Source organism: Balearica regulorum, chromosome 1 (genome assembly GCF_011004875.1).
Source record: "Balearica regulorum gibbericeps isolate bBalReg1 chromosome 1, bBalReg1.pri, whole genome shotgun sequence".
Taxonomy (NCBI): Eukaryota; Metazoa; Chordata; class Aves; order Gruiformes; family Gruidae; genus Balearica; species Balearica regulorum.
In genome coordinates, this window is record NC_046184.1 from 17,585,831 (window position 1) to 17,610,581 (window position 24,751).

Consider the following 24,751-nt stretch of genomic DNA (forward strand, 5'->3'; position numbering starts at 1 on the left):
ATGGCCCACTGTGACTTGTGAGTATACGTTTTATAGAAAAAAGAGTTTGAAGGTCTTTGTTTGTCAGTATTAGTGTCAACATCTGTGTCTTGTTGGATTGTGGACAACAGCAAATCTGTAGCAGGCGTGCTGTTGCTAAATTAAGGCAGCATGACCTGTCTGCTTCAATGCTGTATTCCCATTTAGATATCCTAGGGATTACACTAGCCCTGTTAGCTTGGGTATTGCACTTGGGGATTACATTCGGCTAATTATCCCCTTTATCCGAGTCTTTTTCTAACTAGTCTTGCTAATATTCCAGCCTTTTTGGGACAGGCAGGTATACATAAGATGACCACAAAAACAGACTTTGAAGATTTTCTCAGTTTCTACCCAGAAGAAGAAAAAGCAGGTTGCCTATGGTTTTTCCTTAACTTGTGCTCTATTGCGTGAAATTCTTTTTCATTGTCTTTTATCTTTTTGCACTTTGCTGTTTAAAATACTTTTATTAGGACTACAGGCAAAGTGTTGGCTGACAGTCAAATATGTAATAGGCCAAATTTACACCTGATGGAAACTTAATTTTATTAAACAAAGTTACTGCAGAACATTGTCTCTGCTTATATCAACAAAACCAAATTTGCCCTGCCTCTCAGCTAGCTAATTTTTCATATAATCTTTAAGTAGATATGTATATATACATGTTTGCATATACTCTTTTTTTGCTTACAGAAGTGAAGTACTAATGAAAATCATGCTGTGGTGTAAGAAGGAAGAAATTACTTTAGTAGTTACAGTATTCAAAAGTATTTGTGAGGTAGATCAGTACATGTAGCTCTATAAATACATGCTGCAAAATGTTCAGGAAGAAGAAAACAAGAGCGAACAATCTAGATTTTAAAATATTATTTTTTTAGTGAGGAACATGAGCTTCTTTCATTGAGTTGTGCACAGGGAGGAGGGAGGAATGGAATAAGAGGATCTTTAGTGGTTTTGTTTGTCATGGTGTTCATTGTATGTCTGAGTATTCAGAAACACGGTGGCTGAAGTTTTCCATAGACACACTTCAGGACATCCCGCCACTTGCTGTGACAGCTGAACCTTATGACATTTTAGTGGTGGAATAATGTATAAAAAATTTGGAATAGTCTGTGTGAGCAATGCTTGTTTAGTGTAAATTGTGGGCTGTTGCTGCCTTATTTTACAAATTGTGAGATAGCTCCATCACACAGAAAAAAAATTAACAAAAAAAAAAAAGAAGTTTTGTAATACCACCTACCAACAAGCTGTGGCTTATGCAAACCTTTTTATTAGCATCATTGTGAACTATTTTTAAGAGGAGCAAATGGACAATGCTTCTGCCTAAGTCACTATTCCTTCTGTGCCACTTACCTTGGTTAACTCTTCTTGGCCTCTTGTTAAATGATGTCATCTTCCACACATGTGATGTTTTGATCATGGCTGACTTTGTCATTTGAGAAGATGCCTCAGCTTGAGATTGCTGTAGAGGCTGGAACATTCCCTCCTGGAAGGATCCCTGTCAGGCTGGGACTCTGGACAGGTAGCAAGAACCTGAGGCCTGCATGAAAAGTTTCTCACTTGGCTGCCGTGCTACGCTGAGCTTGCTGACGTACGTATGTGATTGCTGACACACTCGATTGGCAGTACTTCTGCATGTCTTCATTTTTAACTTAGTACATTTGGTGACAGGCTGCTTGTAAAATAGCTCCTGTCAAGAATTTCTTTTTAAATGAACATTTGTACGACTTTGGGTTCATGACATTTCTTCGGAAACCTTTTGTTTCTGAAACTACAAATTTAGGACACTAGCTATGTAAAATGTGGGTGAGAAAGGCAAAGGCTTCTGAAGTGTTTGGAGTATTTTAATGAGAAGGACATGCAAAACATATGAAAATGGTTTAACTCAGTTTTGTGACAGCTTCTCAGGTTAAGAAGCCATGCATACTTGAATGATGTGGTCTTAAACTGGGCTGTGAAAATACTTCCTCTGTGCTTATTTTTGCATTTCTGAGGCTGGAAGGTGCTTTTGATGGAGGTGCAAACACGTTCATGTTGCTTGGAGCAGTAAGAAAGATGTAACAGCCTTGACTGGCTTCTACAACATGGTTGAAAGAATGATGGTGGGTTGCTTGTGAACTTGGAGTTAGCCTGTAGGAAAATTGCTTTTAATGTGACTGAGAACATCCCAGTGGTGACTGGAACTATTGTGTGCAGCAAGTCCGGTCTTCATGCAGTTTTTTGGAGGAGTCTGTTGATTCACATACGCTTCAACTCGCAATTGTGTTCAAGACCAAATATGCACAAAACAAAAAAAATGTTTATTTAGAGATATATGGCCTTCAGCGTCAAGGCTCCCTTTTGCGTCATACTTGCAGCTACAAAAATAACGCATTGAGTGGATGCTGCATCATGAACAACTCTAACATTCATGCTTCCCTGACTTCAGCATATTTAAAAAAAAAAAAAGGGCACATTTGTGTTTGTCTTCTCCATTGGCTATCATTGCTCTTACCTGTTTTAATCTGCCTGTGCTTTTAAATGGGTGTAATCTCTAGGTATCTAAACATGATCTAGCATCAGGATGGGGATCTGTTAGCATTACCAATCACACCCTTTTTCTAGGTGGTCCCAGAGGAATTCATGCAGCTTGTTTTCTTTGGTGCAGGCTGCAGTTAGGAAGCCCTCACAGAAACAGCCTTTTGTGCTATTCTGGGGGACCATTTATGTTTTCCAGCCTTTTAACTGATCTCTGGCATGAAGGGTGGTTCAGAAACTGTAGGAAAGATAATTCCTCCCTTCTGTCAGTGGTCTTGATGTACTGGCAGGTTCAACATGACCTGGTTTTGGGATTGAGCTTCCCAGTGGGTGTGCAAGCCTAAACAATGAATTCTGAGCTTCCTGGCCCAAATCTATCTTAAGTGGCTAATTATAAACTGATTCACAGGTGCAGTAATGAGCTGTCATTAACCTGATGATTCGTAAAGGTCAGGTTCTTCACAGGGAAGGAGTAGCAGGCAGATGGCAAGTAAGACATTGCCAAAAAACCAACCAAAACAAAAAAGCACCAAGAAGGGCCAAAGCCAAACCATTATGTACGCCTGATGGAGCCCAGTGAGGCTGCTATCCAGAGGATATTTTTATTATTTTTTTTTTCCCCAAGAAACATGGGGAGTAATGACGCTGTGCTGCTTCTGAAAATGCATCCCAGCATGTCAAAGGAAGACCCAGCCTGAAGGCTCTGACAGCTGGCGGTGGTGGGATCCCATCTTGGCTCTGTCACTGGAGCCATTCAGGTGTGACACCTCCCACCCCAGTGCCTTTGCATGACTGGAGTGGGTTGAGTAACTGGCTACTGCCCGTATGAACCTGCTTGTGAATGACTAAATCCTTTCTACCTAAATGTGTCTTCAGCTTTGATGAAACATGGTGGCAGTGACAGATGGCAGATAAAAATGCCCACCTGTATGGTGTAACCGTCTGATGTGCTGAGAGAGAAGAACAAGACACCGCTGTATAATATTTTGTGTAAATTTGATCATTAATTGCTGTCTGTATTATAGAGAGACAGAGCTGGAAATAGAGGAGATGCAAGGGTGTGGGGGAAAGTATGGAGAGGAGGGTTTTAGGTGGGGAACATGTGATTTGTATAGAAACTGAGGAAAATGCACAGAAACCAAAGTTAAAGTTTAGCTAGAAAAACAAACCAGTGGAATTTCAAGTGGCTTTTGAAAAGAAGAGTTGCTGCAAATACAGAAACCCTGTGGAAGAGTCCTGAAGAGGTGTGAAAACAAGTGGTTTTAAAAGCAGAAACCACTGAATTCAGCTACTGCACACTAGTAGCTGTCCAGTCATAATTTATAAATCAGTAAATTATTTCTAAATGTTCCTTTTAGAAATGAACAAGGATGTGGAAAGTTCATTAAATATGGGGAGTGCTTAGGAAGGGAGATAATTAGTTCTTTAGTTTCCTCATCATACTCGTTGATATATGGTGATGTTAAGACACCACACATTAGTAATGGCCTTTTCCACGTGCAGACAGTACAGTGATATCTTTCCCTGGTGCACTTTCCAGAGGAACAGCAAGAGAGAGAACTAGGTATCCACCTGTATGGCTGCAGTCTATCCAGTGCAGTGGGATCCCTCTTCCCGCTCTCCGTTTGCTGACCAGCATCCCACGTGGTTCCCTTCCTGAGGAGCAAAAGATGGGAACGTTTGAAAGCACCTCTCTTGTCTGATAAATGAGTGATAATCATAGAATCATAGAATGGTTTGGGCTGGAAGGGACCTTAAAGATCATCTAGTTCCAACCCCCCTGCCATGTGCATGGACACCCTCCACTAGACCACGTTGCCCAAAGCCTCATCCAGCCTGGCCTTAAACACTTCCAGGGATGGGGCATCCACAGCCTCTCTGGGCAACCTGTTCCAGTACCTCACCACTCTAACAGTAAAGAATTTCTTCCTAACATCTAATCTAAATCGACCCTCCTTCAGCTTAAAGCCATTACCCCTTGTCCTGTCACTACACTCCCTGATAAACAGTCCCTCACCATCTTTCCTGGAGGCCCCTTCAGGTACTGGTAAGCTACAATTAGATCTCCACGGAGCCTTCTTTTCTCCAGGCTGAACAACCCCAACTCTCTCAGCCTGTCCTCATAGTAGAGGTGCTCCAGCCCTCTGATCAGCTTCGTGGCCCTCCTCTGGACTCTCTCCAACAGCTCCATGTCTCTCCTGTACTGGGGCCCCCAGAGCTGGACACAGTACTCCAGGTGGGGTCTCACCAGAGCGGAGTAGAGGGGCAGGATACCTCCCTCGACCTGCTGGTCACGCCTCTCTTGGTGCAGCCCAGGACACAGTTGGCTTTCTGGGCTGCAAGTGCACACTGCCGGCTCATGTTGAGCTTCTCATCAATCAATACCCCCAAGTCCTTCTCCTCAGGGCTGCTTTCAATCCATTCCTCGCCCGGCCTGTACTTGTGCTTGGGATTGCGCCGACCCACGTGCAGGACCTTGCCCTTGGCCTTGTTGAACTTCATGTGGTTTGCACGGGCCCACCTCTCCAGCCTGTCCAGGTCCCTCTGGATGGCATCCCTTCCCTCCAGTGTGTCGACCATACCACACAGCTTGGTGTCGTCGGCAAACTTGCTGAGGGTGCACTCGATCCCACTGTCCATGTCGCTGACAAAGATGTTGAACAGCACCAGTCCCAATACCAACCCCTGAGAATGCCACTCATCACTGTTCTCCACTTGGACATCGAGCCGTTGACCACAACCCTTTGAGTGCGACCACCCAGCCAATTCCTTATCCACCGAGTGGTCCATCCATCGAATCCATGTCTCTCCAATTCAGAGGCAAGGATGTCATGCGGGACAGTGTCAAATGCCTTGCACAAGTCCAGGTAGATGACGTCAGTTGCCCTTCCCTTATCCACGGACGCTGTAACCCCATCATAGAAGGCCACCAAGTTTGTCAGGCACGATTTGCCCCTCGTGAAGCCCTGTTGGTTGTCACCAATCACCTCCTTATCTTCCATGTGCCTGAGCATAGTCTCCAGGAGGGTCTGCTCCATAATTTTGCCAGGCACGGAGGTGAGACTGACCAGCCTGTAGTTCCCTGGGTCTTCCTTTTTACCCTTCTTAAAAATGGAGGTTATGTTCCCTCTCTGTAATAATGAAATGATAACGAAATCGCACGATCGACACATTTTTGTTTCAAGCAGTAATCTTTTCGATCATACAACTCCCTGTCAAGTAAAGCTTGCTGCAGCTGGTGTTTTGTTGTCAAAGCTGCTGCTTCATTAGAGAAACCTTTCTGTAGGGCTGAAGCCTGAAGTATTCTCAAGGCAGGTTGACAGTTGGAGGCTGTGGATAGTGCAAATGTAGTTTGAAGCCTTGCACATGTGCAGAATGGCAAAAGCATTAGTGTTTTCTAATATCTGATCACTTTTAATGGGTGGTGATATTATTCTTGACTCGTTTTGAAAGACGAGACCAATGATGCCTACTACTTGCCATTTATTTTTAGAACATTTTTGTTTCAGTTTTTCAGATCTGTATTTAAGTTTAGTAGGTTTTTAAAAATATATTTTTAAAATTGGTTGGTATCTGTGCATTTCAGGAGCGTACAACATAATGTTTTAAATAATTCTTGACACCTGTTCCTCTCATTGTGAAGATGAGTGGTGTTTGACTCTTGTAATGATGGCGGTATTCAAGGTTCATGCATTAAACTGTGGTTTTGTTCTAGTACTGTGGTTATCAATATGCAGTGTGGAATCCCTTTTCATTTATTACTGTGGGAAAAGTTGGGGCTCTGAAGAGTTTTCCTGGCAGGCATTGCAACGAATATACAAGGCAAAGGCATAAGTAATGCAACACATTTGTTACTAAATTATGTAGTAGCTATAAAATGAAATTGAGCTGTCAGTGACTGGAAATGGCTAAACCACACCTCTCCTTCCAGTGGATGGTATTTCCCTGGATCCTAAGTGCAATGTGCAATGGATATTTTGAATCTTGCAAATGGATATAAGTTTATTTTTTCTCTTGTCATGGTTGTATTATCTCAGCTATGGAAACTATGGAGGTTCTGGTGCTCTCTTTACCTAAAAGGGAAAAAAATTCTTCATCTGTAGCATTTTACATTGTTTCCATTTTCTTTGTAGGACGGAAGAGGTGCCTGCAGCTCAGCAACCTGCAAAGCCACAGACACAAGCCAACGGAACAGGTAATCTTGGTCAGATCTCTACTAGTAATTTGATTCAGTTGGATTTTTTTCACCCCTTTCTTTTGATCCTTAGAAGATAAAACCTTGCTGGTCCTTAAACAGGCTTCTGAAGAAGCTAAATGTAAAAGACCATTTGAGCAGCTTCTTACCTCTCTGTACATGATTCTGCATTTACTTTTTGTAGTTGACCTTGCCCACCTGAGCAAGTAATTTATTTTCTATTGTAAAGCCTCTAGGAATGTAACGAAACCTGTTGCCTGACTTCATCATTCTTGCATGCCTTGCTGATATTTGACTTACTAGAAAACAGGTGTAACACATAGAAAAGATGTTCTATTTTGGTCTCAACTGCAAAAGCTCTTTTAAGCTTGCTTAAGAGTTACTCATTTTTTGGACACCTCCACCGTTGTCTATGTTTCTCAAGCTGATGCTTATTATGAATTTAATAATATAGTGATTTCTGAAAGAACTAAGGCAACAGTCAGACTCTCAACTTTTCAGTACATTTAAGCTTTCTTCCCCACACCTCTTGACTGAGACAACCACTTAGGCTTTTAAATCTGCGGACTAAATTTAAAGTTGCTCCTCCTGTACTCCCATAATGTCAGTACTTTCTATTTCTACAACCTGCCTTTTTTTTCTGTCATGTATGCTCAATGGTTCTTTCTCAGTACTTTCTGAAGTATTAGTATGTAGGAAGCTCCTTCATTTTTTTTTTTATTTTCAGATGTAACGTTGTCTCAGCTGTAAACTGTCATGAAATTCCTTGTTTTTCTAGCTATCACTGTCATTCATTAATAAATAGTTTGATTCTGTTTTCTGAGCACTTGTTGCTTTTTCTCATATGCTTAAAAGCATCATTTTGGCTGTTTTAGTTGGCTGATTAATCTTTCATGCCTCTGCTAATCATATTTTAATTTTATATACTAAGTTTGGTCCTGGAATAGTTGTGACCAGTCTCCTCTTTGTGACACTGCTGTATTGGCCTACCTTCCAAAGAGTAGTCTGTCTATTCCTTCTAGACAGTGATTTCCTGAATTACAGATAAAGGAAAATGTGATTGTTTTGTTCTCATCTGCCTGCTTTTACCCTTATATTATTTCCATATACTCATATATTTGTCTTATTTTTCCACTGAAACTGATGTATAGAAAGTGTACATCGCTTTATTACTTTGCCACGTAATAATACTTTCCAGGCAGTATTATGACTATGGATTCCATATATAGAAAGTGGCATATACAGCATAATTGCTGCAGCCTGGCTTTAGGAAAAAAAGCAAGCACATGTTAGGTACACACAGAGTATCAATTTTTACAGCCTATAAATGGTTGGAAAGTGGTAGTAAAAATGCCTCTTGCAGAATCTTGCTTAAGTTTCCACCTCCCTTTCCTGTCAAATTCATGTGGGTGCGAGGTGGTGGTCCTGCTCTCTGCTCAAGAGTGTTTTGCTTTACACTCGCTTTTCTTGAGGTGACCCTTCAGCACAATAGGAACGCTGAGATTTACGTCAGTCTTTTGTTTACAGGAACCTCTTAACCAGCAAATGTTTTTACAGCATTTGTTAAAAATTCTCTTTTGTTAGGATGTTTAAGTAATCTCTGTACTTCTGTTGTAAGATGCTTCCATGTGCTATATTTAGTCTTATTTTACCAGCTTAGTGCAATCAGGGTTTCTGTGCAATGGCAGAAGCAAACTGCATCGTGAGTTTCCATGAAGAACGTTGGTGAAGGACAGGAGAGGTGTACAAAGCCTGCTTCCCAACAAAGCACGGTGTGTGGGAACAGAGGCACTCTTTGTATGAAGGTGTCTTCTAGTAATATCCTGATATTTAGTGCTTCTTTTTTATAGATAAGCGTAGTCACACAGTCTGTTCGAGACTCCAGAAGTGGTTTTGTGACAAATTTGGGGAGTATGTTGAGGACTTCAGATTTCAGCCAGAAGAGAATACAGTGGAAACAGAAGAGCCACTTAGTGCTAGAAGGTAAATCTCCAACGTGTTTGTGAGAAATTGTTGGCTTCTTTACAAGTTGCTTTTTTTTTCTCTTTCCTTTTTTTTACAAGCTTTTACATGGTTTGAGCGAGTGTTTGCATAACAGGTAATAAAACTGAAAGTACAGAACCATCTCAAAGGTTTGTGAATGCTTTGGTCAAAACATGAAATTTGAAGTTTGTCTGCTGTCTGAGGTAAAATAAGAGTTATGTTATTTACCAGGTTCTGTCATATGCCTCTTGAAAACTGTGCACAAAGTCTTAGTTAGGCTGGAGAGCTTTTACCTTTCAATTTTTGATCTGATGCAAGGTAGGCTGTATTAATTACTGGAAACACATTTCATAACAGACAAGAATGGAACTTTATGCACAAACATCTAATTTATAACTGCGAGCAGTATTTCAGGGACCAAATGTACACAACTGTACGCTACTTGCCTATTTAACAAGTTGTTTTTATCCATTATTTTTCAGGTTGACTGAAAATATGAGAAGATTAAGTAAGTACTTAGCAGTATTTTATTTTCTGGAAGTCAAAATAGTTCTTAGTAACCCTACTGGGAGGATTGCTGCATTTTAAAATACAGTGTTTTGAAATACTTCTGCCATTTCATAAGCAGAAATGATTCTGAAATCCTGAATTAGTGTTTGGAGTGCAAAGTAACTAGAGAAGCAGTGGTAGGAGCTTACTTTTAATCTGGAATTACATAGGGTATCTCTGAACTAAAAATGTAATGGTAATTAAAATGTGTAAACATGTAATGAATGAGAACAGGGTATTTGTCCAGTGGTAAAAGTAACAGTGTTCACATACTTATGCCTGAGCTGCTTGTTGTTTGCTTGCTAGTCTGTTTAGCTTATGCTTTCGAAGAAGGACAATGCATACCCTGAGTGTGTCTTGCATTTCTTTTTCTTGGATAGCTGATAAATTATTTTGGAAGGTGGAATATGTAAGATGGCAGGTTAAATGAAGTAGTAAAGCCCTCTAAAAGTTCTGTGCAGCGAAGAATTGCTAACCTGAAGAAAAAAAAAGGCTGATTTGTCCTCCAAATTGTTAAATTATTTTGAGGGGAAGGGGAAGCTGAAATAAGGGTCTGTAATCTCCATGTGAGGTCAGTTTTGTTCACCTTATTCTTATACTGGTATTCATTCTAGTTTCATTTGGGAAAATACTTCTGACCTGTTGTCCATGGTAGACATGCATTGCCTTCACAATAGCTTTAAAATACAGTATTAAGCTTACGTTTTGAGTGGTTCTTAACTTCCACTCAGTGAGCCACAAAATGTAGATCCCTGTTGTCCAGGGGTGCCTGACAATCACCCAGAGCTCTCAAGACCCTTGGTTGTTTTCAAGACCCTTGTTGCCAGCAGTTTCCAGGTGTTGACCTTCCCTGCAGGTTTGGTGTAGGATGGTGGAGCAGTGCTCGAGTCCATGACCTCCTCCAGTGCCTCAAGCATGCCTTTTCGCTTACTTCATCTGCTGCTTTGGTTGTGCTGCTGATGCTCAAGGAAATCCAGTCCTAGTTGTTTAATTACTTCCCATAGGGAATGTATCAAGGATAGCTGAATTTCAAGGCAAACTAACTAGAACAGCAAGTTGCTTTCCTCTCTTGAGGAAAGCCTTTGAAAGTTGTGAGCTGTACCGCAAACAAGGGTGGATGCTTCTGGGGCCCCCTGCGCAAGAGGAGTCGTCCCTCTTCTCAGCAGGGAAGGCGAAACCCATGTGTTCCAACAGAGAAAGCAAAGGTCTTCTTGCAGTAGCCCTCTCCTGTTTGCTTGTGTCCCCCTAGCTAGTTTGTCCAAGTGGTAAAAGAGCTTAGAGGAATAGGAAGGGTAAAGGACAAGTCTTTTAGGGAGCAGAGGAAGAGCTCCTCTTGTTGTGGCTGGCTGCTGTGGGCATCTGTGCGTGGGAGTGACAGGTTTGTCTCCAGTGTAGTGACTGAGAGAGCAAAGGTCTGCAGAGGTGGGAGACAAACTTCTTCAGGCAGCAAGGTCCTGTGTCTCTTGGCTTAAGAAGAGTAAGCAGCAAAATGCTACCAATGGATAGAATCCTGCAGAAACCTAGCCAAGAGAGATCTAGCTTGGTCAAGTAGCAGCAAGATGTTCCTCAGTGGCTTGGAGTGCAGTCAGGCTAATTCACCTTGTTTTACAGTGGGATGAACTGACCTGTGCGGAGGTCTTCAGGGTAGTATGAACAGGGCTCAGAACGGCCTGCTGTCAGCAACCTTGTAGGGGGTATCGATTATTTTTGTCTACACTTCAGAGCATAGACATAACCTTTGTCTTGAATAACACTTTAGTTTTTTGGAAATGTGTTACTTAACTAGTGCTCAGTTACATTGATGGGTTTCATTTTTCTTAATTTGGATAAGCCTTTTCATCTTTACATGTCTTGAATATTCTTATTAATTTTCCAATTTGATTGTTTGTCATTTACAAGCAATTTAACCACTGCCAGCTAATTCTAACAGTTGTATTTTTTCTCCATTTCTGTGTAGAGAGAGGTGCCAAACCTGTTACTAATTTTGTGAAGAATCTTTCTGCCTTATCAGACTGGTATTCTATCTACACTTCTGCTATTGCCTTTATTGTAAGTTATCCTATTCCTCCAGGAGTAGCAGTAAGAACTTTTTAAATGTATTATTTACTGAAATTCATTGAAACTGCCATATCTGAGTAGGGGTTATGCTGCACTTCAAATCAAATAGCCCCCTGCAAGGGGCTAATTGTTCTAACTCTTCTACTATACGATTGCTTCAGCTGATCTAGGTGAGGTCAGACCACATCATGGTCTTGTAGCAGACTCACAGACTTTAAGGTTTACTATGTTTTTCCTATACCTTCACGTAATTGCAGTGTTGGAAATATTCATTCTCTCAAGCAGCTGAGCACTATTTGTCATCTCTGGAGATTAGGTTCAATCTTAGAGTTTCAACTTTACATTCATGAATGCACTGCTATTGTCTGTCATGGGGTGGCTAAAATTTATTAACTTTTATGGTCTGAGTTGTGTGATTCTGAACCCAACAGTACAGTGGGAAGCAGTATTTCATACAACTCACTGTACCCCAGTTTGTAATCCACATGTCTTTTTTTTTTTTTCTTCTTAATCTGCAGATTTACATGAATGCTGTATGGCATGGCTGGGCCATTCCTATGTTCTTATTTTTAGCAATTTTGAGGTTGTCCCTAAATTACCTCATAGCCAGGTATTTACTTAAATCCTAGATTATTCTCTTGTAATGCTTTGCTTGAAAGATGTTTTATTATTCTTGCACTGAGTTTTAAACTGTTACCTTTTCTAACGTTGTGAGTTAAGTTTAACAAAGTGAAATTCAAACTCTAATATCCTTAATTTTGTTGTTCAATTTGTGTAATTTTTGACTATTCTAAGGAATTATCTTCTTTTCCTGTGACTTGGGTCATGATAAATGATGCTGCGTGTTCTCAGAGGAATCCTTCAACACTTTAAAATTCTAAAATAAAAATATTCTGCAGTATTTAGAGTAGTTGGAGAACATCGCCTTAAACCTGCTGCTTTTCCGTGGAGAGAATTTTCACCTAGGGCTAAAATTGCAGTTTTGCCTTTTTCAGTGGCCCTTGGCATACTTTATCCAAAGTATCTTCCATTTGTATATTCGGTCTCTATTAAAAATAAAGAATTTCTTTTTCTTTTTTTTTTTTTTTTAAAGTACATTTTCTCTACTGAGAGGATCTTTTAAAAATGCTGTTTTAGGCTGATGGTGTTTTCCTCTCAAAATGGGGGGGAGGATCTTAATGTGCATATTTTAAAATAATTTTCTGATTTCTTAATTAATACTTACTATCACTCTATTTGAAAATTACCAGTAGTGTATAGGCTCCAGAATAAGTTGATATAATTTTGTTCACATAAAAGACAAGAAGAAAATATTCCTAATTATTTACTCTGTGCACACAGTTCACTTTTGTTGTAAAACCTAGAAGCAGTGATTCTGTGTAGTATCTACTGAGCTCATACAATTTTTTTGAGGTATATACCTTTAAAGCTGTATGTGGTTGGCCACTTATGTTAGTTTGTGGGTTCTTTGTTGATTTGGGGATTTTTATTTCTTTTTCTTAAGCCATAAATGCTCTTTGCAGAAAACTGCTTTGTAACCTCTTACAAATAATCCATGTTGGCAGGTGGAGAAGAAGTACTTGCTCTCTTTAACTATTTCCGTAACTTCTAGGGGTTGGAGAATACAGTGGAGCATTGTGCCTGAAGTTTCTGAACCCATGGTAGGTCTTTGATTGGTTTGACCTGTACGCCGATGTTAAAAGTTGCACCTTCAAAACCTTCCTCTGGGTTTATGTGGGTTGCTGTAAAAGGAAAGAAGAATGAGGTGCAAATAAGGACACAACAGCTTTTTTCTTTCTCTTTAAATTTAGAAATCTTATAGGTTTGGGTGTTTCACCATGAAATACTCCAAATTTGAATGACATTTCTGGAATAAATGTTAATATGCTAGCTTGGGACAAGTTAGATCCTGTGGGATCTTCAAGAAGCCTTGCATTCTGTTTTCTCTATAAAATTTTTGAAATAAATATTTGCATATCCTGCTTTAAGCAGGAAGTGTATTTTAAGTATTAATGTAAAGATGGATTTCTTTGAATTTCATACTTTTTACTAAGACTTAGTGAGGCCTTGCTTCCAGGATAATTTTGTTATTCTTAAAAGACCAAAAATATATTTAAATAAATAAAGTTATAGATGTAAAACTTAAAAAATTAAAAAAAAAAAAAAAAGAAAGAAACGAAACAAAACCACATTTCTGTGCTATACTAGAAGTAGGTCAATTTAAATGTGTGGTCATAGACTGAAAGCCATTGTAACCATGCTGCTTCAAAGACTTACTCTGTCTTTTTCACAGCCTCATATTACTGTGTTTGCATATACTATGGAGGAAAAGCATCGATAACTGAAGATAACCAGCAATGAAAGATGCAAACAGTAGATCCTAAACAAGGGAGCAACTTGGCAAATTTAGAGACTATTTAAAGTGAGAGGACTACTGCCAAGAAAGTTGAGGGATCATGTTGTCATGAGGAATTTTGTAAAATATCAGTTTTAACTGTGCTGAAAATTAATGGATTGTCTCTTTCTCGCCCAAGGAACCCCCAAAAGAGGACCTGACGGTGTCCGAAAAGTTTCAGCTTGTTCTAGACGTGGCTCAGAAGGCGCAGGTACTGTGCTGCTCTTGGACATCTTGGCTGCTTCCTTAGAACAAGGAGCTTCATAGTCCAAGTGGTCAAAGTACTTTGTTACGCAGCATGTGAAAACAAACACTTAAACAAGCAATACTTTCCTTGCATAGGGATCTTTACTTATGAGCACAGAGATCTCAGTAAGATGCCTGGAGCTGCTGGACTGGCACAATGCTTCAGAGAACTGGTCGAGGTTCTTCAGTCACGGCTCTGAGGTCTGAAGGGGAAGAGAAGAAGCTTCTGACAGTTTTTCCCTAATATATGCAAATGAGCTTCTAATAATGTAGATCAGGTGGCAAATCTTACCAGTGTACTGGAGTATGGATGTATATCCCAAATCTGCTAGTGGCAAAACTGGTGTAAGAGACCCTATTCCTTCAACTGTCTGTTTAGCTGTGTTAATTCAACAGTTTGTACAGTATCTCCAAAACAGTCTGTTTAAACACCGCCCCCCCGCCTCCCTGGTCCTGAAGTCTGCTGCTTGTGTGGGAGAGGGTGAGGGAAGGTTTTCTCCCAGCTCCGTCAGTTTGATGGAACTGCAGCCTTGTGCCATGTCTAAGCTGCTGAAAGTAGCTTACCTTTCTCTTCCCAACTGGGTATGCTCATCTCCTTCCTTCTGATGGTGGTGGTGCATATGTTTATATGAGCACTTTTGGAAATTTGTTGGAAAGATGAAGTTTACAGGTGCTGTGACAGCAAGAATTGGTTAGAGAAGATGGCTGAGTAACCCTCTTAGTTCTGAGCTGTTTGCGTCAACAGTTGTTGGAATTACGTGGAATCTAGTAACTCAAAGAGTATATCATAAACACCTGCTGGTGGTATGTTTCTAAAGAAGCTAAGAGTCCAACATCTGATGAACTCAGTAACCACTTCCTGAGATTTCAGTGCTCAAAATGTGTGAAGAAACTTCCCATTTTGTTACCTACCAACAGAATCTCTTAACTCTTAGATTGACGGCATAATTAAAAATATTTGCAGGGATGTAAACACTTTCCAGTTGTGACAGTGGGGTCAAATAGCTTTTAACAATCAATCATAAGTTACAGAACAAGGTGTTAAATGAGGTGGAAGTCATTGAATATTGCTGTTCTGTTCTGTATTTACTCAATTGTGAAGTACATATATGGCTAAAAATTAGTTAAAATAAACACTTCTGGGAATTGCTTATTACCAACAGAGTGAGATAACTCTGGTTTCTATTGTGTGGACAAAAAAACCAAAATAATGCAGGACTTGGTTTTAATTCTCTTGCTTCTTATGCAGAACCTTTTTGGCAAGATGGCAGACATACTGGAAAAAATTAAAAAGTAAGTTACCTGACCCGAGTCTTCCCCTCCCTGCCCCAGTAAAACAAGACTTGACCAATGTCTGGAACCCTAGTAATAAAATTTTGTTTCTTTTTTTTGTTTTCAGCTTGTTCATGTGGGTCCAGCCAGAAATAACACAGAAGCTCTACATTACTCTATGGGCAGCTTTTATTGCATCCTGCTTTTTGCCCTACAGGATTATTGGGCTTGCAATGGGTAAAAGCCATAAATAATTGACCTGTTACAGTCTAGACTTAATGCGTTAAAACTTAACGTCATCTTTAGAGGGAGAATTTTAGCATTTAAGAAAGAAAACCCTGCATTAATAAATAATGCAGGTTTTTAAAGTATTTTCATTGTGCTTGGCATCGTTTGTCATGTGCATTTTGAAAACCATCTCTGGATACATAATATAATAGAAAAAGACTGGATAATGCATTTGCTCCTTGAAGAGGGGAAGTCTATGATGAGCTATTAGCAGAGGTCTCCAGACTGTCAGTTATAATAAGGCTTCCAGGAAGTCCTCTATTTTGGGGTTTTTTCACTCATATTTTTTCCCTGCAAATTAAATATGTGGGGTCACGTAGAAGGCACAAAGATGACAGGGTTGGAAAAAAATGAAAGGGTTAATGGGACTACTTGTAAAACTTGGAGGATAGGCTGGACAAAATGAACAGATTACTGTGGGGGAAGTTGCAGATACTTAAGCTTTCAACTGAGAATTGGGAAAAGAGTGTTTTCACTGCAGCACGAGACTGTCTTTTTTCTCAGATATGAAGCCACATCATATGAACCAAGAATTCTCTTTTTTTTTTTAATTAATTAATGACATGATGACAATGAGTATTACTTTTTGTGGCACTGAACTTCAAACTGTGTTAGCTTGAACATAAACGTAGGTTTGCTTGACGTGGCAATTGAATTAGATGTGCGAGGAATTATTTTTTTACCCTGACTTTTAGAGAGAGATCTGAATTACACTCAGTAAAGTTTTGAGAGAGTATTTCAAGCCCGTTTTAATCTAGCAGTATGCAAGGAAATATCTTGTATAAGATAAGAGGAGGTACTGGACTGGAAGATAGAGTTTAATGTAGTACGTGAGAGCCCTCTGTTGCCATTTAAATTCTTGCAAGGAGCTGCAGAGTTGAATGCTCTGGCATGTTTTCTGTTTTGGAAGTATATCATGTTTTCAGAATGCTTCTGGTAATAAGGAATGTATGTTTGCATTATTTGAATGTTCTTCTGCATAATAAGAAGCTACATAAGTGGTTTAAAAGAACTGGGGATGGAGAGGAAAGAAATCTGGGCCGCAGAGGAAAAGAAAGATAAATTCCTGTCTTTGGAAGAAGAATCAAGATACTAAAACCAAGAAAATGGTTTAGCACTATGACTGAAAATACAGAATTTGTTTTTATTCATGAACTTGTTAAAACATGATCAAAACAGTGATGTTCTTAATGCCCCTGCAACATGCCTATTAAAGTGACTTTTTTTCAGGACTCTATGCTGGAATCAAGTTTTTCCTTATTGATTTTATCTTCAAACGATGCCCCAGACTAAGAGCTAAGTATGATACTCCTTATATCATCTGGACAAGTCTCCCAACAGATCCTCAGCTCAAAGAAAGATCTAATGCTACAGTGTCGAGACGGGTAAGGGTAATAAATCTTTTTGTCCCTCTGTTCCCAACATCTGAAAATCAGATTCCTTTCTTCCTTTCCTTTTCCCCCAGTGACTAGAGCACATTAAAAGGATTAAAAGGAAGGTTAATTAAATCCTAACAGTCAATGTTAGTTCTTTTTTTTTAATTATTATTTTCACCAAGTTTTTATATGGATTCTGTTTCTTGTAAGAAAGGAATCTATTATCTAAATGTGTATATATAGAGAGAGATATATGTATACTGGAAATCGTATGAAGCTAAATGCAAAAAAAATAACACCATCCATATTCATATAAATTTCTGTAACATACATTCTGTGTGATTCTATTGTCAGTTTTTTCTCTTTTTATATTCCCCTTCTCTGTTCTCAGACATTCTTTTTCAGTGGAAATCCAGCTGCTTGTATAGATTGAAGAACAGTTAGTTAAAAAAAAAATAAATTAAAAAAGGCTTGAGTGTAATATGCAGCTTACTAGTGGGATTAGCATTAACAGAGGTAGTAAAGTAGTTTACAGATTTAGGCATTATATCTTATGGTTATTTGTATTAGATGACCTTTTAACAGTGCTGATAAATGACTTTTCACCGTGTTGGTACTCCAACAGTAAATTTTTCTTTTGCTAAAATCTCATAGTTAAATCTTTAAGCGTTGTGTTTGGTGCATCTTTGCAAATTGTTTTGGGGTCTGACATGATAACTGAAGAGCAAATCATACTTTCCCATATCCCTGAATTTGTTAATGTTTATTAGTTTAAGAAGAATAATAGTTGTAATAAAACTTCAGTCTAATCCCCTTTTAGGATTTGCTTCATGACTCTTATCATAATATTTGATTGCATTCATGGAGTACCTGAGTACTGTCATAAGCTCCCTGACTAAAATGTGCAGCACTCAGCAGTAATTCAGCCTGGGTACACAACTGGAGAGTAAAAGGGATAAACACATGAACCTTTGGTTGTTAAGCTGTGAAGAAGAAGAAGAAATGTGGTTTTCTGGGGGTGATGGAGCAGTTCGTGGTAAAATAACTGCAGCATCATCTGAGTATTTCAGAAGGAGGTAGAAGAGAAGGAGAGTCTCTGACAGAAAGTGAGTCATTTGCTCCTGTTTTTCAAGGGAGGAGAGGTGAATGCGCACTTGGACAGAGCCATCCATAGCTTGTATTTCTCTTGCTTGCACAAGATGGGCTTAAAGTTTCTGTGCCTCTCGAGCTTACAGGTTATCATTCACATACTGTGGTGGTTGTGGTGGCTTCTTGCTGGGTTTCTCTAATCTGCCTTAGAGGTGGAGAGGCTCTGAATTGCTGAACTTGAATCCATAAACTTAGAGAGTAATTATCCCTTCTGGCTTTTCCTTATGGGCTTAAATTTTGACAAGTAGACCAGGGTTTTAGTACTACTGTGTCTGACTTGCCGGGCTTGGCTTGTCTGCCTGGAACAGATGTGCAGGACTGCATTATCTGTTTCCAGATGTCTTTGAAAACATCAGCTTGGTCTCAGTAATTTTAGACAAACTTTCTTAGCCCTTGAGAGATTTTTGGGAACCTTGTGGTATAAAAAATAAATTATTTTTTTACAAAAAGGTAAAAAACAAATAAGTTTTTCATAGAAAAGGCAGAGCCCAGAAGCATGTAGTGCCAGCATACGTGCATTTGCTTTGGCTTCTTATCATTAAAGAGCATAGAAGACACTGTAAACCTGAACGGAATGCAATATTCATTACCTGTACCACCACTCTGACCCCGTGTCCTTAGAGAACAATCCTGACAACAGTATGTGATGGGTAAAGGTTATATGTCAAAAGCTGATGACAGATCAAGTGAAAAGGAATACCTCCAGGTATTCCTACCTCCAGGTTGCTGGTGACGTTTTTTTAGACAGTCAGGACTCTTCCAGCATTACAAATCCAATCACTTCCAGTTAGATTTAAGGCCTGTCAAAATTGGATGCAATGCTTTTCTTTTAGTGATCGACCATAAGTTGTCTCAAGCCTGGGTGGTTATGGATAAATTAGCTGCTTGTTTTAAGGGTAGAGGAAACATTTGGCTGTGTTAGGAAGAACTAGAAGTAAGGGCAGAACTTCCTCACATCTTCAGCCACCGGATGGGATGTCATACTGAAGTTTAAACACCTTTGTTTAGTCTTTTTATATAATGGGTAGGTAGGAAGCAGTGTAGCAGAGAGCAGGAATAATCCTCATTCCAGTGCAAAAAGCATTAGACCTCTCGCCATGACCTTTTCCATGGTTTGAGCCATGGAGCTTTGCCTGGTTACGTGCATGTAGAGCCAAATAACTTGTCCAAGAAAGCCTTCAAAGAATTTATCTGATCTTTACTTGCATACAAATTGTTGGAGAAGCTGTTATTTTCCTTGGTTCCAGGGGCTCAATCATTGCTAAGGGCAGTGCAGAGGGGCAGTAACTGAAGCAATAGTACAGTTATCATCAACCATTTGCTTTCCATGTCAACTTTCTTTATTCTTTTCCCCCGAGGCATCGTTGTATTACAGTTACCCTAAAAGCTGGATGGTAAATACCCTCTGCTTTGCCTGTTTTGTCAGTCTGGTTTCTATTCAGCAATTGCAGTGTGCATTTTTTCGTTTGCTTTGGATTTCTTTTGTTAGTGCTAAATCCCGCGAAGTGTCGAGTGCTGCCAACTTACGTGCAAAGAAAAAAGCAGCGGAGGCTGGTTGGCCTGCGACAGCATTGGGCCTTTACAGAAGAAGGGCTTAGTCCTGAGCTTGCATGTTGTCAGTTTGCCAGTTGTTTAACTGCATGTGTATGGTAGGGCTAAGATCGGAGCTGTTAATGCTGCAAAGACAAAAGCTAGGCTTTGGAATTGTGTGGTGCCCCACCAAAATGAAAAATGCAGACAAGCTTTCCAAAAGAAACTGCCTGTCATCCTTCCAGAAGCAAGGCTTCTTTGCTGGGGCAGTCTCCAGTGATTCAGGAGCTCTGTTTAAAAGTAGATTTTACTAAAGTACTTTGGTTTTGAGAACTCCGTTCAACCTCCCCCCCTGACAAAGGATGCTGACAACCATTCTGATTTTATTTCACTCTCAAAATTTAGTGCAACTTCAAAGTGAAGCAAAGATCAATGGCTCTAACACAACTTGAATAAATTGAACTGGTGTGCTCTAACCACTGATAGCTCTTCTTTTTTTCTAATTGCATTCATTGTGTGTAGTCCCTTTATTTGTGAGCAAGATCTTGTAGTGTCGCTCAGTTCATGTTTTATTCTATGTATTATACTGTTAAATAGACTTCACTTTTTTTCTTTTGTCACTGTCACATTTGTGTTGTTTGTTTCTTTTCCTGCTAGCTGTCAGGGCATGAAAAGGTATGGTTCGTAGCGTGGAAAACTTCCTTTCAATTTCAGCATTTGTATTCATAATGTGCATATGCAGTTTTGTGTGGCTTTTTCTTTGTTTGCTCTTTTTTTCTTTCTAATCTTATTTTGTGCAATAATATTTTGCGTTTGGTCTGTCTCTTAAAGACAAGCCAACTACTGATAATATATTAACTATTAGTAGTCCCACTAGTATATTAATTGGAGCTGTGTGCAGTGACTTAGCTGTATCTAATTAGATATACCCTTTACTGTAGAAAAGTGGTATTTTAAGATAGGTGCATTTAGTACCATGTGCTTTCACCCCTGCAAAGGGCATCCATCAAAGGGCAGCACTTGGAAAGGTGATCTTCACATAGCACATGACAGCTTTGTGCTATAGCAATAGTATAGTGCAGTAGTCCAATGTTAACTGTATTGAAGTAGTTAAAATTGTTGCATTACAGATTTTTTTTAGGAAGAACAGTTAGCCAAGTTATTTTTAAAAGCGCAGCTTAAATGTTGCTGTTCAAATTTTGGAATTGTGTTTATTTTTCTGCAGCTTCAAACAGCAGCATCCAGAAGTTATGTGGGCTCAAGCACCCCGACTGGAATAAGCAAAGATGAAGACACAAGTCGTTTTCATACCACGAAGAGGGGGAATTTCCATGAAGTTTTTAACCTGTCGGAAAATGAGCGTCCTTTGGCAGGTATTACGCAACAGGAAGACTACATTAGCAGAGTAGTTTCTGAAAAAGCACAGGACAGGTTAAAGTTGGATTCCCTTTTGGTGCAATGTACAGGTATAAGCTTTTGAGTCAAAAGACTTGCTTGGAGATGGTCTCTTGTGTTCCACGTCCTTGCCGTTCTTTGAAAGAACGCACTGCCAGGTGTGCCATTTGTGGGAATCCAGATGGAAGAGTCAAGTTTGGTAATGCAAATGGAAGTTAAAGGGAATAGTTGTAATAATTGTGTGGGTAGTTTTTGTTTTGGGATTTTTTTAAAACCAGTGTTAAAACAGATGTCTAACAATACTTCATTTAGGCTTTTCTTTGTAAACACTTCTAGTTTTAGGTATCTAAGTTCAATTTTAAGTGTTTTTGCTATTTTATAAGGAAACTGTTGGGGGTAATGCCTATCTGTCTTACAGTTTGATTTCTTGTTATGACTTTTTCAGTGTGTGAAAATGGCTGGCGCTGTTGCTTGATTAACAGAGATAGGAAGATGCCGACAGACTACATCAGGAATGGAGTTCTTTATGTCACAGAAAAGTGAGTCATGGCACTCCACACATTTCTAGAGAGGGAAATCACCAGATGTTAAAAAATTTGAATCTAAAAGTAGTCCTTTAATAATGTTTTGAAACAAAAACGCATTTTCATGGTGCTTTAAAACCTCAAGAAAGCACCATGGGAGAGGGCGAGCTGAATCTGGGGTGTGGTAGCACTTAACAAGTGTGATTTTGCCTTGGAAAGGCTTGCATAGGCATGGAGAGTAGCTCTGCATAGTTAGTTGTTAGTAGCTGCAGTTCTTGATGCGGATAACATATTAAAAAAGAATCCTAGAAGTTAAGTGTATTTGGAGAGTTGTGATCAATGGTTATTTGGCAAATACTCTGTTTCTTTTTTTAAAGCAAATCGAATGTATAGATTCCTTGAAACAATGTGCAACAAAAAGAAAATAGAAATTCAAGCCTTGGTTTCAAAACTAGTACTTGATTTTTATTTTTTTTTTGTAATCCTTACTTATCCCCCAGCCTTCCAAGAGTGAATAACTGTAGTCACTACTGTTTGGGTCTTGCACTGACATTCCTTTGGAGTGTAGTGAATGGAAGTAAAGCTCATCTGTATGCAATGTCACCTAGTGATGGAGAGCACTCTCCAACGTTTAGAAATCTGAGCTTTTGTCTGCATCACAATAACATGAAACTAACACAGTGTTTTCCATTAATCTTCTTTTAGGATGGTAAAAGATTTATAAGCCTGTCGAGATTTAGTATTTCAATTGTTAAAGGATATACGTGCTTCCTGTGTCTTTAAAATGCTTGTCAGGTTTAACCATTCTGTGCAGTAATATAAATACAAGATTTTTTTGTGTGTGTGTGCACACACTGTATGTTCTGGGCTTTCAGATACATTAGCCAGTTGCTAGAATTTACAAATGCTTGCTCTAAATTAGATGCCATAATTGAATTGTATGTTGTGTGCTCCCCCTCACCCTTTTTTTTTAAGCTGATTTTAACCTGTGAGATTTCAAACTTCAGAAGTGACAGGAGGGATATTGAGAGCTTTGTTTTAGAATACTGTATCAATATGAGCATTTTCTTTCCTTGTCTTTAGTTACTTGTGCTTTGAAAGCTCCAAGTCCGGCTCATCTAAAAGAAATAAAGTTATAAAGCTAACGGATATAACAGATATTCAGAAGGTATGTCTGGTTTGTCTTGCAAATAGGGGAGAAAGCTGGTTTTCTGTTCAGCTAGTCGTGTTTTACTTTTCTGCTTATGTTATTTTGAAAAAAAGCATACAATTGATGATTTTTATAAGTAAAATGTAATTCTTTGATCAAGAATATTTCCCAGTACTGCTTGTTTAGCCATTTGGACTCAGCACAAGCAAACTCACTATGAGCATAAAACCAAAGAAGTTTACTAAGCTGTTACACTCCTGAATTAAAGTTGTGTAGTTTCTTAACTCCTGCATTGACTGGAAGATAAGGAGGTGACTGGTGACAGGCAGCACAGCTTCACTAAGGGCAAATCGTGCCTGACAAACTTGGTGGCCTTCTATGATGGGGTTGCAGCGTCGGTGGATAAGGGAAGGGCAACTGACGTCATCTACCTGGACTTGTGCAAGGCATTTGACACTGTCCCGCATGACATCCTTGCCTCTGAATTGGAGAGACATGGATTCGATGGATGGACCACTCGGTGGATAAGGAATTGGCTGGGTGGTCGCACTCAAAGGGTTGTGATCAACGGCTCAATGTCCAAGTGGAGAACAGTGATGAGTGGTGTTCCTCAGGGGTCGGTACTGGGACTGGTGCTGTTCAACATCTTTGTCGGCGACATGGACAGTGGGATCGAGTGCACCCTCAGCAAGTTTGCCGACGACACCAAGCTGTGTGGTGTGGTCGACACACTGGAGGGAAGGGATGCCATCCAGAGGGACCTGGACAGGCTGGAGAGGTGGGTCCGTGTGAACCGTATGAAGTTCAACAAGGCCAAGGGCAAGGTCCTGCACGTGGGTCGGCGCAATCCCAAGCACAAGTACAGGCCGGGCGAGGAATGGATTGAAAGCAGCCCTGAGGAGAAGGACTTTGGGGTATTGATTGATGAGAAGCTCAACATGAGCTGGCGGTGTGCACTTGCAGCCCAGAAAGCCAACCATGTCCTGGGCTGCACCAAGAGAGGCGTGACCAGCAGGTCGAGGGAGGTGATCCTGCCCCTCTACTCCGCTCTGGTGAGACCCCACCTGGAGTACTGTGTCCAGCTCTGGGGGCCCCAGTACAGGAGAGACATGGAGCTGTTGGAGAGAGTCCAGAGGAGGCAACAAAGCTGATCAGAGGGCTGGAGCACCTCTCCTATGAGGACAGGCTGAGAGAGTTGGGGTTGTTCAGCCTGGAGAAAAGAAGGCTCCGTGGAGATCTAATTGTAGCTTACCAGTACCTGAAGGGGCCTCCAGGAAAGATGGTGAGGGACTGTTTATCAGGGAGTGTAGTGACAGGACAAGGGGTAATGGCTTTAAGCTGAAGGAGGGTCGATTTAGATTAGATGTTAGGAAGAAATTCTTTACTGTTAGAGTGGTGAGGCACTGGAACAGGTTGCCCAGAGAGGTTGTGGATGCCCCCTCCCTGGAAGTGTTTAAGGCCAGGTTGGATGAGGCTTTGGGCAACGTGGTCTAGTGGAGAGTGTCCCTGCCTGCAGCAGGGGGGCTGGAACTAGATGATCTTTAAGGTCCCTTCCAACCCAAACCATTCTATGATTCTATGACTGGAGCTGTGTAGGCTTTAAGAAGATTTATTGTTAGCAGGAACTATGTAATACTAACTTCAGTTTGGGTGTTGATGTCAGTAGATGCACCATTTAAAAGTAGGTACTTCAGAAGGTGAGGGATTATTGTCAGTGGAGAAAGGTAACACAGAATAGCCAGACTGGATCAGACTGGAGTTTTGTCTGCTTGGGATCCCATCACTAACAGATGCAAGAAGTGGATGGTTGGAAGCACGGCAAGTATGGTGTGATCCTTCCTCTGGTCAAGTTCTATCAGGCTGCACTCACCAATGGCTTTATTGGTCCCTTGTGTCACTATATGGCGTTTAATGTCATTTTTTTGTTCCCCTCTCTGGACTTGTCCTACTCTTAGACACTTTCTCCTACATCTTGTAGCCATGAGCACCACAGTTTCAATCATGCTGTGCAAAGAAACACCTCAGCCCAGTGTCTACTGCTTAAGTACCTCCAGATTTTCAAATGAGTTCCTTCTATTTATATCACATGTCTATAAAGCAGAGAAT

The 24,751-nt window shown here is 40.1% G+C and overlaps 1 protein-coding gene across 1 annotated transcript in view; it reads left to right on the forward strand.

Annotated features, from left to right (window-relative positions):
- The window catches only part of GRAMD4 (GRAM domain containing 4), an 83,878-nt gene that overhangs the window by 53,527 nt on the left and 5,600 nt on the right, over positions 1 to 24,751 (forward strand). Inside the window, exons 5-17 of the mRNA XM_075742339.1 lie at positions 6,669 to 6,730; positions 8,581 to 8,713; positions 9,196 to 9,221; positions 11,220 to 11,311; positions 11,839 to 11,930; positions 12,933 to 12,981; positions 13,855 to 13,926; positions 15,211 to 15,254; positions 15,361 to 15,470; positions 16,752 to 16,906; positions 20,802 to 20,949; positions 21,417 to 21,510; positions 22,579 to 22,663. Coding sequence (XP_075598454.1) covers positions 6,669 to 6,730; positions 8,581 to 8,713; positions 9,196 to 9,221; positions 11,220 to 11,311; positions 11,839 to 11,930; positions 12,933 to 12,981; positions 13,855 to 13,926; positions 15,211 to 15,254; positions 15,361 to 15,470; positions 16,752 to 16,906; positions 20,802 to 20,949; positions 21,417 to 21,510; positions 22,579 to 22,663 — 1,162 coding nt within the window. The remainder of the gene's footprint in view (positions 1 to 6,668; positions 6,731 to 8,580; positions 8,714 to 9,195; positions 9,222 to 11,219; positions 11,312 to 11,838; positions 11,931 to 12,932; positions 12,982 to 13,854; positions 13,927 to 15,210; positions 15,255 to 15,360; positions 15,471 to 16,751; positions 16,907 to 20,801; positions 20,950 to 21,416; positions 21,511 to 22,578; positions 22,664 to 24,751) is intronic.